A 19,944-nucleotide genomic window follows, 5' to 3' on the forward strand; every position below is an offset into this window, starting at 1 on the left:
GTAGTGATAGGACAAGGGAAAATGGCTTCAAACTGAAAGAGAGTAGGTTTAAATTAGGTGTTAGGAAGAAATTCTTTATTGTGAGGGTGGTGAGGCACTGGATCAGGTTGCCTAGAGCAGCTGTGGATGCCCTGTCACTGCAAGTGTTCAAGGCCAGGGTGGATGGTGCTCTGAGCAACCTGGTTTAGTGAAAGGTGTCCCTGTGAATGGCAGGGAGTTTGGAACAAAATTATCTTTAAAGTCTCTTCCAAACCCAAACTGTTCTACGATTCTAGGATTTTCTTTTCCCACCTTGTTATAGATCCTTTAACATTTCTATGGCATGTCTGGATCGTTGTACAAGGTATCCATATAAAAATCCTTCACCTCAAGTAAAAGCAATTCCAAAATACCAGAGTCCTAACTTATATAATTTCAACACTAGATGGGAAAGACTGCTTTACCCAAGCAGGAAAATTCCTGAACACCAATACTGGTAGCAAAGTCTCATTTGCAGCAATTGTAATTCTATAGATAATTAAAAAAGTTATCAGGTCATGCTATTTACACTACTAGCAAAGTTTCCTTTCAGTGATGTGTCAAGGATGAACCAGTAGCTACACATGGCTTTCCTGCACCTTCCCACACAATTCTAACACCTTGTTCAGTAACAAAAAGATTAGTGGGGAGAGGGCTATCCAAGTTTTACAAGTTTGTCAGGTTTGAAAAAAAACCCAGCAAACACAAAACATACACATATTATTTGAAACTGCATCCTTTTGATGTCCTGATGGAGACAGATGAGCAAGAAATGCTTTCTCAATACATCTAATCCATCTTTCTGCTACTTAAAGAAACCTTCTGTTGCGTGTATCAGCTCTGTATGAATCACCTGTTTGGATCACAGCTCAAAAATTATATTAATGAAAGCTGTCATGGTTTTATGCTTTGTTCCATTGATTCAATCCTGCAAATATTAACAAAACGAACAACTTTGCCAGCGTCAGATGGAAAACTTTCTCGAATGCCTCAAATTTACCAAAAGCCAAAATGAAACACAAGATGCTGAGTAACTGACCTGTGAGCCTCTGGGTCCTCGTTTGTGATCCCATTCAGAATGCCCCATGAGCTGAAAAGCAAAGAAAAGCAGAGGTAAGAGATAAATTGCACTTATTAGCTTTAATTGAAACATTCATGCTTTTATATCCATGACACATTTTCTTTAAAAAAGCAGGTTAGCTTTTACCATTTATTTCACACAGCTTTTAGGTTCGTAATGAGGATGAAAAGATTTGGGAGTTGTTACTATCACATTGTACCTTTACATTCAGAGCCAAAACACATTCGGCATCACATCACTGCTCATGCCAATAAAATTCCCACTGCCATAGATTAAACTTTAGCCAGATGTTTAATGCTGATCTGGCAGAAGGACAGATGATATAACAGCAAGGAAATTACCAAAACCAGGGGACATTTGATTAAACAGCACTGTATGTTTTATACCAAGCACGATAGTTAGTGACAGCTTTAGATCTGTTTCTCCACTGAATTATGGCTTTTTTTTACAGCTACTCAGAGATCTCTTCTGAATAGTGTTTGTTCCTATGCACACAAGCATTGCTTAATGCAAATATAAAACCATATGAATGAACGACAGGAGGGTTAATGTGACATGTAATGATTTACACTTATTAATATTTTCTTGCTCTTTTGTCCCAACATTCTTTCCCAAAGAAAATGCCTTCTCCCAGGTCAGAGGAGGAGATTTACAACCTACGCTTATTGCAGAACATGTTTCCAAAACACTCATTCCAAGACAAGAGATTAAAACTCCTTTGAAAAATGAGGAAAGCTGCATGCACCTCATATGATGAGGTTTTTTTATCTTCTCCATCAACTGTTCCTACTTATCCTTTCCTTTTCCAAGGAAATTTTAAGTTGTTACTTACAACAATCTACCTCCATAACTAGAGACAAACCATGCATGCAGATAGGCATCAGAGATCAGAAATGTCACACCATATTTTTACCTGATACGGCCTCATGACTGGCCTCCGCATTTTAGTGTAATTATTTCCTTTTCCATACACTGTTGGTGGAAACACTGGCTGTGCCAGGTTTCCCTGTTTACTCCTCTATACTGTTATGTTTGTTCACTACTGGTGCAAAGCCAAGATTTGATGTTTATGAAAGCTGGCCTCTCAGTAAATGACCAGCATGCAAAAACTACAAAGAGATGCATCTACCAAGGGTTATATTTTCACAGAATCTCAGCCAAAACCTTCATACCTGTGCTTCCTCCAAGGCTCCTGCCACTCTGGACTGAGAAAACCTCTTCAGTTTTACTCCTCAGCCCCTATGCCTTGTGAGGAAGTAACTCCCACCTTCTTAATTTACTGGGCTAAAGGGAAATTAATTTAGCTTGAGTCTGACCACCTGCGATTCCCAGCATGATACCTACAGCTTTACCTACAGCTTCCTACCAGTGAAATTAGCACCAAAAATATGGCTGTTATTTCACACTTAAGGAAAAAGTATTAATGTTACAGGCCTGCCTATGACCACTGTGGTTCTCCAGGCTCTACAGGCATTTGGCAGCACATACCACACCTTCAAAACCAACTGTAGCATAAGAAAACTCCTTCCAGGTTTTGCATGCTCCTACCCTCACTGAATCCATAGTTCACTGAAAAGCAAAGGGCTGCTTTATTATTGCCACCAAAAATAAGCAGTACAGTCAAGGGTCAAGCTTGGCATTGTTGTTCCCACTAGAGGAGGTACACCAAGTGTAGGGATGCTCCCAGTCCAGCCAATCCCAGGAAACCATACTGACATGACCTGGGGTGGTTACTCAATCCCCAAACCCAAATCAAGTCCTCCTAAACATTCATTCTTCAGGCATGGTTTGTTCACACTGTTCCCTGTTCCTGCTTGGTGTTTCACATTTCTACAGAGAGCTTTCAGCCCCATAGCCAGCTCCTGCTCTGATCTGCTGCTCCTCTTCCTCCCCAGCTTGCAGGTGCCTTTTGTTTCCCTATCTCTAGTCATGTTCCTCTATCCAGTGTGGGCAATTCTGGGATGCTTCACAGACTGGATGTTGCAGCAGCAGCCAACGTTACAGTGAAAAATTACTCCGAAGGCTATAACAACTCACCCTCGCTCCATTTCCCAACGTCTAACTATCAACATCACTTATGGAAGTGAGGCCAAAGTCCCCAATAAAGTCACAAATGCATTGGAACCAACAGAGTGACCCCTTGCTTATTGCATCCCCATTTTATAAGCAAACTCCTCATAGCAAATGACACAACCCTCATTCCATTTAATTTCTCTACAAATGTGCCTTTGTGGCATCAGCCACGTTTGTATTTTTTCTGACAGATCCATTTTCCCCACTGTAATTTCCACACCACTGTTCTCTCTCCCTGTGCCAGGATGCCCTACTGAGTTAACCCTGTGGCTGTCACGGCTGTCACGGTGTGAAACGATGAGCACAAGGAAGCAAAGGAACAGTTCTAGGAGGACAACAGACCTTTGCCAATTTTAAGCCATTTTCAAGCATGATAGTAAAATTCATGACCTAGGAAGCCACTCTTTTCCTGCCATTTTTATAAAATCTTACTTGGCTTTAAAATGCATTTCTGCCTCACAATCTAGAAGACAGTGCTCATATCATACTTGAATGTTCTTGGAATATCTGCAGTGGTCCATAGTAACAAAGGAGTGAAGGAGGAAAAAAGGAAATTAAAAGGACATCACACTTAGAAAAAGACCTCAAGCTTTAAGACAGAAAGCAAAGCAAACAGATAGAGCAGTTGTAGCAGGATCTCTGCCAGGCCAACATCCTACAGAAGGATGATTGCCTTGGTATGACACCCTTTAGCTCAACAAGCCATGCTGTGCTTGATTACTTCTGAACCTGGGAAAGATTTTCTTTGAATGAACAAACTGTAAGTGCTGGAGTACGAAAAGGAGGAAAGCAAGTATGCCTGACCTATTAGGCTACTTGGAAATCACGATTTTCATGAGCTTTATAGAAATCAATAGATGAAGAAAACAGTATTAAAAACAAACAAACCAAAAAACCCCAAACCAAACAACAAACCTACAAAAACTTGGAAAAACAGAGTGTGCATAAATCCACTTGAGTGAGTCAACCTCCTGAAATAATTAAAAAAGAAAATAATATACTGTTTAATTGATGCATGCATGCAAACAGAGATACAGACATAAAACCACATTTGGAAGTAGGGGGATTTATGTTTATCACTAATAGAAGAGTTTGCAGCAGACCACATGACCTCCTCTAAAAAATTCTCTGGAATCACTTTGGTCCAGAGTGATGGTAAACAGCTTCACAGCATCAAATTTATCATTCTTACTGACCAGGCAACTAAGACTGAGTGTACCAGCAGCAGAAAAGGAGGGATAAAAAGCAAAATCAAACTCCCACACAGATTAAATGTGTGCAGTCTCTCTCAGAAGGAAAGGAGCTACTTTACATTTCATCTGAAACTGTCCTGGAAACCCAGCTCTGACAGTTTTAACATTTAAAGACACAAGCAGATTTTAGGAACAAGAACAACTCCTGCACGTTCACAAATGCACAAAAACATGGGCTTCACTAAAGCTACCATAATAAAGGACTTAGAGGTTTCCAGGGAAAATGGACTCCCCCAACCCATCTGAGTGTGAGCACTGTCAGGGGAAGAGGAGGTGGGAATGGAAAAGACACCAACACCAAAATCACAGTCACAGGCAGAAAAAGAGAAGTGAAAAGGGGCTAGTTCACTTTGAGCATTTAGGGTGGTAGCCTGTGCTCTAAAACTCAGGCTTTTGCTAGAAACACTATGAAGTTTTTAGGCTTTGTGGTTGTAAAACTAATGTTCAGTAATGCAGCAATACCTGCAAAGGAGTAAGGAATGGTATAAAGCCCTGTCTGCATTAAATATCTGAGATATCCATGTTAAAGTAGAACAAAGACATTGAAAAATTAGCATCTTCAGCTCTTGCCTTTCTAAATGCAGTTCTTCTCCTATTTGGTTATTTAATTAAAGTCCCAGCATATGATTACACAAGAATCTCAACTTTCATTAAAATTCATAAACCATAATTCTAAGCCTCCTCAGTATTAGAGAACTGCAGGAAAATGTGACCCACACATATCACAGAAGATCTAAATAAATAAAAAGACAGAAAGTAAAGAATGACAATTCAAACCTTTTCAGCTGTTTCTAAGCGCTGTTTTCCCCTTAAATAATCTTTTCTGGCCTAGGTTTTGGCACCTTTGAACCACCAATACTGCTGGAAAGAAAAAAACAAGACAAAAAAACCTCCAACAAAACCAACCAAAAAAACCCCAACCCCCAAAACCACTCACAGAAATAGAAAAGGCATAATCTTATAATAAGGACTTCTCCAGCTGGGTGCAGGTTGGGAAAAACTCACAATATTTAGAATGTGAGCAGTGCCATGTATATTCCTTGGAAGGGGAGGGAGTCCTCAGCAGAATGCAACAGCATTTTGAAACCACATGGGTTTTTTATTGAAGCAAATATAACACTCAGCACAGTTTCATTAGAGGGAATGAGCAGATCTTTTCATAGTGAGTACTTAAGAGAACTAATGAAATAGTTAGTGTTTAATAGAAGATTTTAAATCAATGCAAAGTCTATTCTAATTCTATTTAGATTATAGTCTGTTACTCTGGAATTTTACTTAGATACTTATTTACACATACACAACACTTTTACAGTTATAAAATAATTAGATGGTGATGACAAAATTAGCTAAATCAGCCAAAACTCACCAAAGCCAATAAATGGGATTCAAAAAGACTGCAGCAGGATTAAAGAGTCCAAATGCATTTGACAGGACCTTGCCCAAACTCACTGGCTCCTTCCCTTGGACTTAAAGATTTGAGACTGGAGCTGGACATCTCGTTTCCATTACAGTGAACATAAGAGAGTCCTGCTCTCTCTAGTGAATGAACAAAATGGGAACACAAAGTAAAGCACAGGAATGTGAGAGAAATTGCTCCTCTTCCCCATCTGTGACTGGGAGCCAAACACTTAGCATGCAATATTCCCTGCTGAACTGGCTGCAATACATGAATAGAGCAGCCTGAGCTCCCCCAAACAGCTGAGAATCTGCAGAAATGCCTTTTTTTGCCACTCCTGCAAGAATTTAGAGTGTTTAGTAGCAGCAAAAATTCATCACCAATGAAATGATGAGAAGTTTTGGCTGGGTGGTAGCCAGCAGTTGCTTATATTTGGGAATCAGCATCCAGAAGAGCTAGATAGGAGTATCCAATCTGGCTGGCACCTGGTTTCAGCCTTCACCAAAATAGCAGAGCCTGTATTTAAACATGAGTATAACATCTTCCCTCTTAGAAAAGATTCTGTTGAATGGGCACGTTGAGGATGTGAAACAACGTCTCACTGTTTGACAGTGTTTGACACTGCCTCCTTACAGCCTCTGCTGAATGGGGCATAGTATGATAGATCTGCTCTGACTGACTGAATGGGCATTAGCCATGCTTCAGTCAGGATCATATTTCCACTGGTAATAAGAAACTGTTTGTTACCAGCATGTAGGCACAAAATGTTCCCGATAAGTTCCTTTTTTGGTAACAAAAAAGAGCACAAATTATTTCCTTGATTATATATTAGAAGAAACATTTATTTTTACAAACATGCAGGAGTCAGGTCATACAGAAACTAACAGGGTGTTTTTGCACATGCTATTTTGGGTAGGATTCCTTCTATTCGATAGATTGTTCCCTCCATTTTCATGGTAATCAAGATAAATGAGATGATTTACTGACTTAATTGCTTTAGGGAGGGCAGTTTTGGTGTGGACACCATCAGCAGGAGAAGCTAAGCAGGCTGGAGCTCCTGAGATTCAGCACTGCCAGATCCTGGCAGTGGGGAGCAGCTGCATGGCTGCAGCTTGCCATCCAAAGTGGGCATCCAAAGTGTCAGAGACACCTTCCTTGCTGTGTGGTGAGAGTGATCATACTCAGGCAAGTGTAGGCTATGACACACAGATAGCAAAGTGCTCCAGTATTTGGAAAAACAATCCCTTTTCCACAACCCTCCGCCAGCTCCCCGGGTCAGCACAAACCACGAGATGTCAGAGCCGCGCTGCTCAGCCAGATCTGTGAGCTCCATGCTGGCTGTGCAATTAGTGGGGAGGGAACTCTCCACCCAAAAGCTCCCAATGTGTTGGAGCCCTGCAAATCATCAAGGCCAGCCCCCGTTCTGAGACTGGTTAAAAAAAAAACAAACTCAAAAGAACAAAACAAAACAACCCACCACAATAAACCAACTAAATGAATGAATTGGGTTGATCGTGCAAGAGCCATTCGGCTGCTTCCCAATCAAATAAGTTGTTTCAAAGGTTTCTGGGCTGCTGGACAACAGCTGCAAGAAGAGGTAAGAGTTTTAAATCAAGGCAGAGAGAGAAACACTTTGAAACTTGGAATTGCTTTGAACTGGAGGCAGGGGCAGAGAGGTATAGTCACGGGTCTGGAAAGGAGCTGCAGTGAACGGCTTCCTTGCAGGATGAGCCCCACGTGGAGATGGAGTTAAGTCTTCTGAAGCTGGTACCCTGGGGAAGCTGGAAGTCCCAGAGGGAGCTGCTCCTTGATCCCTCCAGCCCTCTCAGAACCTGGCTGGGAGGTCAAGCAATGAACCACAGCACTTCCAGAGGCTACACAGAAGAGGGGAAAAACTTATATATCAGGTTGATATAGAGAGCAGGACAGTGAGTCTCCATTCCCTGTGGCAGCAGAGAATGGAGAAAATAGGGCACTCGGTGAGCTAAGGCTGAGGGGAGGCAAATGGTCATGTCAGCAGCACAGGAGGACAACCCAAAAGGCACCAGCAGTGACTGTCCTGCAGGCACAGCAAAGAAACCATCCCAAGCACTCAACCAGGGACTCGGCTCCAAAGGAATGAGATCATATCTGGCGCTGGGTGAGACAGCAAGAGAGAGACTACATTTTGGAGGACTTTCTCATGGCAGCATATGACCTTTCAGAATATTTCCAGACAATAAACTGCATCTGACTTCTTCAGGGATCCTGGCTCCCTTGCACAGGGGCAGGAGGCACGAAGACATGTGACACAGCAAACTGGCAGCAGTGGGTTCATGGCAACTGTTGTGCTCCTTGCTCCACACCACCCCTTAAAATGAGCAGGTTTAACTTTAGATAATATGAAGGTATTGTGCAATGAAAAAAAACCTGTAGGTGGGAAAAAGAAAAGGCACAGGAATATCCACCTCCACACCCTGTATCTGGTTTTATAAAATTTTTGTCACAACTACTAAAACAGATGACAGTAGTAAAACAAATTCATACAGAATTCTATTATTTTCCCTCCTACCATTGAATTTCTCAGGTCCCTACTAATCTTTCACACATCAAACAGTATTTTAAACAATGGGTTTGGGAGGCAGAGGTGTAGTAAAATACAGAAAAGACCTGATTTTTTTTGGAGACTAAGGAGGTAGGGGAGGGTGTGATAATGGTGGGTTTTTTGCTCTTTTTCTTTTAGGGTTTTTTTTGGTAAGCAATTCTTATTCTTCAGTGATCCTCAAGGATGGATGACAGATGAAGAGCTACTAGCAGATGTGGAGCAGATTTTTTTTAGCAAAGGCTTCCTAAATTAAAGATCCTACATTAATCTGGATATTTAAAAGACTTCCAGAATAAATGAATAAAACAATTAAACTAATCACAAACAGAATTCTTATCCCCTTAAGCTGATCTGGTGAATTAATAATAGCCATATTGTTCTGGTGGACTAGTAATCCACAAGCAAAAGTGTTCTACCAAATTTCCTATGTACTCACTTTCCCATTCTGAGCACACTCATGAAAACCAAAGCTCTAAGAAAAAAACATCCATACTGGTGAGACAAAAAATGTGGGCACAGCTACTTTGATATCCTCCCACCTTAGTCATGCCCATAATTTACAGACAGTAATTTACAGAAGATTTCTTAGTATGGGAATGCCAGGGCAACACAGCAATGTCAAGACTCTTAAACATGACAGCAAGCTAACTAAGGTAGATTGCTAAGAAGAAGAAAATTACTATTTAAACCTTTCTTGCTATTCACAGTTCACACATGAAGTTCCTAGATTTCAAAGCTACACAGTCAAGTCCATTCTGGTGCAGTTAAGTTCCTAGAAAAAGTTAGAAAGCTTATTTACTTTTTTTTTTCCATTGGAAATCATTAACCATGCATTAAGAATCACAGTCATAATATCAAGCCTGGCACAGGCTTGATAAACGAGCCAGTTACTGCAGCAGACAGAGCTTAGTCTGAGAGTTCATTTGGGTATCTAAAGCCTATTATTTATTTTTTTAAAGGAGCCTAAAGACTTCTACAAAACGATCTGCTCTGCAATGTATGTTACTAATACTGTTCTGTCTATAATGCATAGTTTTTCTCTCACTTTCCATCTTTTCAGAGATTGCAGTTTCATATAGGTTTCATTTGTTGTATTGTTAACACAAACCTCAAAGATGATGTTCTCTCTTTTGGGCTAGTTACCAGCACACAGCAGGGTCTCTGCATCCGAAGAAATTAGTTCCTTGAAGATACAGGGGATATCTTTTTGCATTTCAGTAATTAAAAACCCACTGAAAAAGCAGGTAAACATTTAAGGGATTTTTCAGTCAGGCTCCGATTTTAGGTGAATCACCCACAATATTAACACAGAGCATGACAGGTCATATGGAAAGCAACTTAGTCCAATTAGTTCAGTAAGTGCATTAATCAAATAGTTGACTGCTCACTGGTAGTCTGCACAAAAATGGGAATTTCCCAATTCAATTCCCAGTGGATAAGTGCCTACCTCACAGCAAAAAAGAAAACATCAACATAAACAAAAACGCAAAACATTGTCAAATTGACATCCTTATTGGCAGCCTCAGCAGAAAAAATCCCTTAGGACTGAGTAAGCATGGAGGTTTCACCAGACATTTAACCTTCAGAAGTGGTTCCTCTGCAAAGGAACTGAGCCTCAGCAGGAGGGGTAAGGATACATGGGACTTGTTTGTGTCCTCATTGTACTTCCCTCCTGCACACAGGATGGCACCTTGTCATAGCTGTCAACTTAAAACCTCTCACCAGTGCAACAAGTCACTTACAAAAAGGAAGGGGGTAGAGAGTGAGAGAGAAAACATCCCAACACCAACTGCTTGGTCAGAGAAGTCAAAGGTTGCAGTGCCACTGCCCCCCAAAACTGGAAATTCTGTAAGCAGCAGAGTCCAACAGTTTGAACAAATCAGATCTCTTGTGATACCACACATGCACTTACTGAAGAGGAAAAAACAAACTTTGCTTGTTTTAATATGGTAACTTAATGTCCACCTGGTGTGAAACACGAAACACGGTGATTACAGGAATAGGCCCCTGGTGAGGCTAAAATACAGCGAGCCAGAAATTAAATTCTTACAGTTTCAGCAGCTCATTTTCCTGAAATGCATTAACTTTAATGGTAGCACACTGAGGGACACAGCTAGATTCAGTAATGAAACTTTTAAGATGCAGAGAATTTGGCCTCCCTCAAGCTAGTGCACAGATTACACTGACCCTTCTCCCACCGTGACAGCAGCACTGAGCCTCGCCAGGTGAAGCCTCAGCTTCCATGGCTGGCCTGGAAAAGAAAAAAGCATTGGTCTGCCAAGGCTTATTTCAGCCTGACACCCACACAAGCTACTTCTATCATTAACACCCCATTTTCCCAGTTTTGAGGTTTCACAATGAAGAATAGAATTGACATTTCATCAGTTAGATCCCAGCTAGCAAATGTCCTAAAATTACACCGTAGAGTCTGGTAGCTTACTAAAAAACCTCAATGTCAAAACTCAAAGTACACTCAGATTAAACACACCCTTGGGGGGATTTTATACTAACTACTTTCTATTTCAGACTATTCACTTTAAGCTCAACCAGCAATGCTTCATCACTCATCCAGGAAAGCTCCCCTCTCTGCCACCCAATCTCAATCAACCTGCCAAATTAATTATCATCCTGCATTTGTCTATTGCTAAGAGGGGGGAAAAAAGCAAATAGATGAACCTACCAGTGACCTGAGCAAAAATGAATCCTCTGAAACAGAACTAATTAAATCAGTTCAGTGATCTTCTTCCAGCATGACACATTTCACCCACCCCATCCCCAAGCAGCCCATTTCCCACATCTCCTCCAACTGTCCTCAGCAGGGCTCTCACATGGGGCTCAGATGTCTATTCAGCAGCAAACCAGGGATCTTTTCCACTCATCCTTGTAACCACATGATTTAAAATAAAGGAAAAATCCAACTGTCACAGAAAATGCACAACAGTAATTTCACAGTGACATTTACATGTGAATTCCTGGCCACAGAATATGTGTTTCAGCCAGATAGCAGTAGGATTTGATTACCTACCTCAAATTTATGGGACCACAGGCACCAAACTTCGGTGCTTTTCTGCAGAGCAAGGTTTCCCTTTTGGTACCCCAGTTAGGCCTTACAGCAGAGCTGTCAGGACTAACACACAGAGAACTTGCAGTATTTGTGGGTTTTAAATCACTGCCATGAGTCAGACACCAAACCCTGTGCTAACTGCGTTCCTAACCTAGACAGGACATGTGTGTGCACGGCTGCAGCACTGGGGACTCTGCTGACTTTGAAAGGGCCTAGTTCAAGGAAACGAGTTACACACACATTTTAGATGTCAGTCCTACAATTTTAGATGACAGTCCAGCTGAATTGCATGCAGAAATACATTTGGGCCATGAATTTCCCCGCTGCTGGAAAAGGCACCAATTTCCTTGCGGTCATGCTGTCAGATATTGCATGACACTCTGCACCAGCTGATCACATCATGCCTGTGCAGTGAGAATATTGAAAGCTCTGGGTGTAGGACCACAACAGAGACACCAACCTCTGCTCTTTCTGTGTGCTTCATTTTCCATCACTCTGCTCTTTTTGCAGAACACACTCAGAGCAAGAGCAGAAAAGGCAAAGGCAACTCAAATAGAGCAAAAAATTCCAGGTGACAGCCTCACTTGGGAAACAAAAAGACACCAAAGCATGATCTCCCTTTACCAGAGAGTTTGAGCATAAAGTCAATCCCACCTTGCTTTTCTCCATATACAGTTTATAATACAGTCTGTGCTTTCTTAGACAGGAGGCACATCACAAACAGACATCAGTACTGAGAGGTACTGAAATCTGGATGCCTGCACAGGATCCCTGTCAAGTCAGGTAAAGCTTCAGATGCAGGAGCCCTGACAGTTCTCTCTTCCACAAAGGAGCAGGGGAACAGCACAACAGCACACAGAGGCAGGACTCTGAGTAATCTCTAGGTAGGTGCCTACACAGGCAACAGTTTGTCATTCACATCCATCTGCTGCTCCAAATCACACACACACATGCTGTCACGTGTGCTTTCCCCCATCTGGATTGCAGGGATGCTGGATATAAACAGGCAAAAGCCAGGAAGTTGAATATTGGGCTTGTGCTGTACGGGGGGAAATCGTCAGTCACCTTCACCACCCTAGCACAAGTAACTTCAGTGGAAGTTTCTAGAAGTCAGAGTAAAGACAGATTTTTCACAATGGCTGCAGGTTTTTCCATGATTTGAAATCCTGCCTTTCAAACCAGCCTGGTTCTTTATAAGCTTTGCATCTCAGATTTTATTTTTAAAGTAATAAAACCACGCATGTTGTCTTAGAGGGATATCATAAAATACATTCCCCTGCAACACTGTCTGCCAACATTTAATTCCACGTGGTCACCCAAGTCATATTTCCATAGTGTCACAGCACTGCTAACAGCAAAACCAGAGCCCACAAAAGGTGCAAGCCTCTACTATGGTGTAAAGGATGCACAAAATATATGCTATTTAGGGGCGTCACGGCGCAAATGGATATACCAGGAGGCGTTTTGGACTGAGAAGGAGAAAGGCAGAGCAGGATAGAAGGGAAAGGAGCCCTCTCTGGAAGGGCTGGCCTTGAAGGAGAGACATGCAGTTGCCCTAGTCCCTCTGTTTTAAATCCCCAGTTTGGGTTCAGCTAAATTGAGTCGCATGAAAGCTGCTGAAATGTTCTTTGGTGGAATAATATCCCATTGAAAATGTCGTTTGGACTAAACTGCCTTTCAGAAACCAGCTCCAATAAAATTAAGCAGCATTTCTCTGGTTAAAAAAGAAAAAAAAAAGGAAGAACTTGTGTGTCAAAAAGGTCCATCTATTCAAAATATAAAATTCAGAAATTTGCTTTCTTTTATATGAGCAAGCACTTCCCCCTCTACCACTGGTCCTGTTTTCCCCCAGAATTTTATTCCTTGCATGATCTAGCTTTGCATGCTGCTGAAATATACTTCTAAAGCAAATTTGATCAAAAAAGTGCAATATTTCCTCTTCTTATTGACAAGCTGTTCAACACACCATCAGAAATAAGAGCTTTCTCTTCTATTAATCTCATTACGATGTCTTCAGTTCCTTACTTTTTTTTCTGAAACAGTAATTTAAGTTCCTTTTTCCTGTGTCCCAAATACTACTTCTTTCATCTTATTTTCAACTTGTGCAAAAATGCTATTTTGGTTCAGTAGAAATGTTATTTTAGTACATGCTAGAAATACATCACTTTACCCTAAACAGGAGGGTCCAAACTGAAAAGTGTTTATATTTCTAAATACCAAAACAAACAAACAAAAAAAGAAGAAGAAGAAAAAATAAAAAGGCACTAAGTGCTAGGTGGCTGGGCAGATCTGGCCTTCTGACTAGGAAAAAGGAGATCTCCACATCTGTGTTGATTACAGATTCAATCCTGAGCCCTCAATGCTAACAACATTTTCATCAGTTCAACCTGGATGTTGTCCTTTGTTTGCCCTCTTATACCTGGGAGCCAGCCTGGTCTTCTGGGAGAGGTGGTTAAGCACATTTAGTCTGAGTCTTTGTAAGATGGTTTTGAGTCTCTCCCTCCTGTTATCCATCAGCTGCAAATCAGAGAAATCTTAGTAGCGGCCACCTCTAAAGCACTTACTTCCAGACCACCATACAAAATTGTTAGACAGAACCTTTCTGAGAAAAAAACATTTGATTTATCTCCATTTCACAGATGGATAGGTGAGGAATTTACCCAGCACAGTATTGCAAAACTGGGAATAGAAACTAAATATCTTCAGTTCATGTGATCAGACCATAGGCTTTGTTTTCTTCAACTATTTATGTCCAAGTTCTTTTTGGAGGAGTTGAGGGCATACACCAGGGAACAGAATTATTCTTGGTTTTGGCTGCCAGGAGATCTTATCACTCTTTCTGAAAATGAACTGTTCAGCCCTCTAAATACCAGAAAGAGGACAGGCTTCACACACCAACAACCCTCCTTTTCAGGAAAGCGCTAAAGTGAAACAGGAAAGATAGAAAAACTCAAAGGATAAAAAACAGTTAAAGTTTTTCCCCTATATCTGTGGTTGAACACCCAGGCATCCTACAATCCTCTTTCCTCGGCTAGAAGAACTTCAGCTAGAGAAAATGCCTTGAACAAAGTGAAAGACGAAGAGCTGTGCCCCACACCTGGGCTGAACCTTCCCCATGTTTTAAATACATTGAGTCCACTTCAGCTCTGCACATGGATGCAGGGATGAACAGTGAGAGGAAGGGATAAAGAGCCAAAATGATGGGAGAAAAAGCATTCTCACAAAGCTTTCTGGTTTACTATTACTGCATGAGGCATCTCTGACATGAAAGTGTTCACCACAAGAGTTCCACGAATAGGAGAGTATTTTCTCTTCTCTTTCCATTTTTCCATACAGTTTTGTTTTTTCAGAAAGAGAAATCAGAGGTAATGGAAGTTTACCTACTTTATTAGTACCAAGACCCGTATTCCACAAGTCTGTTGCCAGGAGATAAGCAGTTGGATTCTGAACATCAGGTGCCTGTGCCTGTGTGCCTTTGGCCCTCTCAATGGGTCCCTTTATTAGGACAAAGCCTCCTTGAAGGGGAACCAGGGCCACCAACAACCTCAGTTCAGGCAAGAGCGACAGAGCCTGAGAAACAGATGCTTTATGAGCTCGACAGAACTACAGAAGAGGAAAAAAATAACTTCCCTTCTCATACCCAAATATAGAACGTAAATAAAAATGTATACATCCTAAATAGTTTTCCTACCCTAATACTTTTCTTCCCACACATCCGCCCTGCTCCCCCCAGCACACACAGTGTGGTCCTGGAACCAGCATTTCCATTTGTTTTCAGGGAAAGACAGTTCGTGTTTGAACACCCTCACTGGTTAACGAGAAAGTCAGGAAGTTCAGGGTGGATCAAGGAGCACTAAAAACTCTTGCTGTAACTTACAGAAGACACACCTGCTGATTTTCTGCAGCTGTAAAGATTATATCTGAAGCGACAATATTTCTCACATTTCAAGTTTGCTTAGAAATTTCACTTCCTGGAATCTGAATAGTAGAAAAATAAAATTTTAAAATTATATATAAAAAAAAAATTAAGAAGAAAATACATTTCCTCTAAGAGACAAAGGAGGCTTTCAACTACCAGGACAGTGAAGGGGAGGAAAAAAAATAAATACAAGGATTGAAAACTGAGGATTTGTGGCTGATCTGTGATCTCCAGAACACATAGGGCTGCCCCAGCACTGGTGGGAAACCTGCTGAAGGGTAAACCTCAGCTCTGCCTTGTATCAAAAGCCAAAACAGCAGATATGGTAAAACATAATAAACAAGCTGCATCCTTCCTTACGCTCTGTGGGGAGGATGGGCAGGACAGAAAAAAAATGCCAGAACTAAAGCAAGCTAGTGCTAAAAATAACTTTATCTCTCCTTCTTTATCTCAACAGCCAAATTATCTCAGTTGCTACTTGAGAACACTAGGCAATGCCAGCATCAGAAAGGTCAGAAAGCATCTGAAAATTTATCCAGTAGCTTATCCACTGCCTAAATACCTGCAATTGCAACAGTACAGAATAGCACAAAAATTCCTACTGTCTTACTGCACAAATATATGCCAAGTCTTTATTGAAAAACATGAGTTAAAAATGCACTGTGTGGATACCACAGCTTTAATGTCCTCACATACTAATACACGTGATTTTTGGTTGGTTTTTTTTAATTGAAATAGCCTTTTGATTACTTATAAAAAAGTGCTTTGCGATTAATATGAAGTCTCTTGTTGAGGTACAGATTAATTCCTTGTCCCCAGACTGCAAAGAGCACCTGCATATAAGTAAATAATACAACTAGTTGGCTTGATCACAAGAATTAAAAGTGGGTTTCTTCAAACTAAAATGCATTACATATTGCATTTTGCTAAAGATTTTGCTTTGGATGCAAGTACTGGAAGGCAGAAAGAGGGTATTTATGAGACACCAAGACCTCTTTTTCAATTCCTAGGGTCAACAGCATTTCAGCTTTGTTTTACTGCAAAGTGTTGATATTAAAATTTGAAAGGAAAAAAGCCCGAAAACCCAGAGAAAAAATTCCCACTATTGCTTCAAGCTGTAAAGGGTTTAGTGACTCAAATGAGCTTTTATGCTGATATCATATAGAAACTTCATTCACAGCGTTTCTCAAAATATTCAGGCTGCATTTCCTGAAATGCCTCCACAGTCCTCCTTGCAAATCTGGTCTCTAGGTTGTAAATCTGTTTGCTGGGTAGCTCTTGACTTAGAAAGAGTGGCCAAATTTTCAAAACTTATAGGCCAGTTAGTCTGGTCAAGAGACAGAAGATGCACACGTGGGAGAAGGCCAGGGAGAGGGAGCCAGGAGAGGCTCAGGAGCAGGAGCTGACAGCAGCTCACCAGGCAGCCTGATGTTCTGCCGGGGGATGTCCCACAAGCCTGCAGACACTGCGCTCCAGGAAAACTCACAACACTGAAGCCTGGTTTCCTTCCTCTTCCTGCTTTCAGGTCTGGATCACCCCACAATAGTCCAGACATCCTGGTGACCTGGTGCACAGGAGCAAGTCAAGCTCCCTTCCAGCAGCTGGAGAGCTGTGCTTACGCCACTGCTCCTGCCCAGCAAAACAGCTCAGTGGGTGCAGAACAGAGAAGAAACAGTTCTAAAAAGCAAAGCTGTAGCAAAGACGAAGGACCCAGGGGATTTCACAGGATGTAAACGTCAGAAAGCAAAGACAAAATGAGGTCAGAGTCTGATCTACAACCCCAGGAGCGCAGCAATCTAGGCCAACAATTTGCTGCAATCCTGTTATTGAATGGGAGGCAGAGGGAGAAGAAGGAATATCCTCAATGACCAAGAAATGTGTGCTTATCACCAGGCTAGACCAGGTGACAAACTTAAACCACTGTGAACCACAGGACAAGCACTTCAGCTCTTTGGCTGGCACTGCTGGTCACACAGCAACGTGGTGCAAAATGGCTCTGCCAGGACAGCATCAGCTGCCCATCCTCCTGTGCACAGACTCACCCTCTGCTTGGGGAACCAGGTCTAAAATAGTTTCTTTCCCTTTCGTCTTCACAGCTGGGATGGGGCAGAATATAGCTGCGTCTATTCCTGGAGGAACCTTCAATTTTCATTAGCATCTGAGTTAATTTCCTAGTAGGAGGAGGTTGGAAGCAGGATGTCAATTTTCTTGGAAGAAAGAAGGGAAAAAAATCCCGACCAAACAACAAACCCAAGGCAGAAATGTGCTAAGAACACGGCAAGCAGATGGTTGTTTTTGTTTTGCTGCGTGTGGGGGAGTCATAGGTCCAGGATTCCATACCAGGGAGGAATTTCACTTTTACAGATATCAGCAGAAAGCCTTTCTAATGCTGCCTATGTACTGCCTTGGAGCCAAACACATCCTGTGCACATGGCATGCTGTTGATACCCTGGCTGCTGTGCTCAGTGCCAGCCCACCTTGTGCAGCTGTGCCCACTGTGCCTGGCTGGACAAACCATTTGCTCTAGCACAGACAGACCAGTGATGTGTTGTAAAGACAACATAAAAGCACAGACTCTCTGACTAAGGTGGGGTAGTGGGATGAAGTATTTGGGCAGGGAGGCAGACTCAACAGGGAGGAAACATTCCCTCTCCAGCTCTTAAGAAGAGTGTAGAGAATCTTCTGACTCTCAGACTGTTAATACATTTCTTACAGAAACAATTTTACAATGGAGGGCATCTCTGCAGAAAGAGATGACTACTAAGTAATACTTAGGGAAAAGCTCAGGCTCAACCAAATCTCTGTGATCCAACTGGGATAATACCGAGTATGCCAGGCCATTGTGAACCTTTCACTTTTCCTCCAAAGAAGTCAAGAAAATATGAGGAGGGGTAGGGCATATAGCCAACCATTTTGTCTAGCTGATGTGCCTAAATGCTCAGTGAACAGAAAAGTGTTCACTGTTTCTTTTATTTGGTTGTTTTGGGTTTTTTTAAAGGCCACACTGCTCCCAAGGGATGCTAAATCCATCCCTAAATCAAGCAAGCAAGCAAGAGACAGTGATGAATTGGCCAATTTAGCAGCTCCAATCTTCCTCACCAATCCAGTCTAAATTGTCCCTAAGTCCTGTGGGAACAACAGTAAGCAGTAACTTCAGTGTAGAGGAGAACAGGCCCCAGGACTAGCTTTACCAGGGCGGAGTTAATTCATGATTTTTGTCAGGTTCTGGCCAAAACCTGAAGAAAAAGCCGGTCCTGCTGAGAGGACAGAAACTAGCTTGGAAACAGTAATGGCTTCTTAACTCAGTGATGTAAAAATGACTCTGTTAAGAAAAATTCCATGAAACAACTGCACAGTGACTCAGTAGCACAGTTGCCTGCTCAGCTCATGGGGAGCATGAGGCATTGCCCACCCAGCTGTTCTTCCTCTAACTCTGGTGCTCCACTGCTGGCGTAGGTTGTCCTACTTCCTTCATTAAAACAAAGATAAGAAGCACCTTGCATGTCACCAGGATTTGAAGAATATCCACAATAACTGAGAAATTTCATCAACAAGCACAGAGGAACAAAGTAGTTTTAATGCAGCTTGAGAAGTATTATTAAGTCCTTTATCAGTATGCAGGCTGTTTCTACCACGGGGCAGATAAAGCTAAGAAAACTAAAAGAAGATGATTTTTTTTTTTTTACTGCCAAGGATTTTTCTGCACTCAAATGTTTTATGTGTGTGTATTTCAGACAGAGGTAGATTTAACCATGGGATCCTAATATATGGATGAAGTATGAGACAAGAGGTTAACTCCTATCTTGAGTCATCAAGAAAAAAAGTGAAAAACAAGAGTTCAGATTTCTTTTTAGTTCTTGTTGGTTTTTAATTTTATTAGCATATGTCTTAAGCTATAACTATTTATTTTCAGTTTTTACCTCACACAGTGCATTGCCCAACAAACTTCTGACTGCTAAACAGTTGCACCAAGGTGATTATGTATGTATTGCTGGAGAATTTTTGTAACCCTAAGAGGACACAGTCAGTACAGGTCCAACAGTTCAGCCTTCAGCAGAGTTGCTTTGTCACTGAATGCAGTTGCAAAACGCCAGAAAAACAACTCACTGGATTTTAGAATATGAATTTCCCAACACAAGGGCTATGCTCTTATACTCTGCATATCACATGGGGGCCAGGTGGCATTGAAACAGAGGTAAAACTTTCCTCCAGCCAAAACTCGGTTTGACTGAAAGTTCTCTAGGGCAGAAGAAAGTGTCTTTCTGTCCTGGTTCTAGGCAGCTTCTAGAACAGTGAGGCTGGACCTGCAACTGGAAATGGTACAGCTACTGTCCTTTAAATAACAGAACCACAAAGCAGTAGTTACACTTGAATAAAAACCATTCTGGCTACCATTGTAAATAGGATTTAACTAATCAGTCAGCCTGAAAGACTAATAAGGGTCAAGGATGGTCATTTAAAGTACCAGTTATCACAGTAACCGATAGAAGAATAGCATGACTCTGCAGCTCTTAAGCCAGAGACCAGATGCCTACATCTAAGAAAAGCTTATTATT

At 41.6% G+C, this 19,944-nt stretch overlaps 1 protein-coding gene across 1 annotated transcript in view; it reads right to left on the bottom strand.

Moving 5' to 3' along the window:
* Positions 1-19,944, bottom strand: part of PDE3A (phosphodiesterase 3A) — a 231,463-nt gene that overhangs the window by 82,515 nt on the left and 129,004 nt on the right. The window contains exon 2 of the mRNA XM_051784667.1: positions 1,058-1,108. Coding sequence (XP_051640627.1) covers positions 1,058-1,108 — 51 coding nt within the window. The remainder of the gene's footprint in view (positions 1-1,057; positions 1,109-19,944) is intronic.

Source organism: Manacus candei, unplaced genomic scaffold, assembly GCF_025592945.1.
Source record: "Manacus candei isolate 608988 ecotype Guabito, Panama unplaced genomic scaffold, ASM2559294v1 h1tg000018l, whole genome shotgun sequence".
In the NCBI taxonomy this organism is placed as follows: Eukaryota; Metazoa; Chordata; class Aves; order Passeriformes; family Pipridae; genus Manacus; species Manacus candei.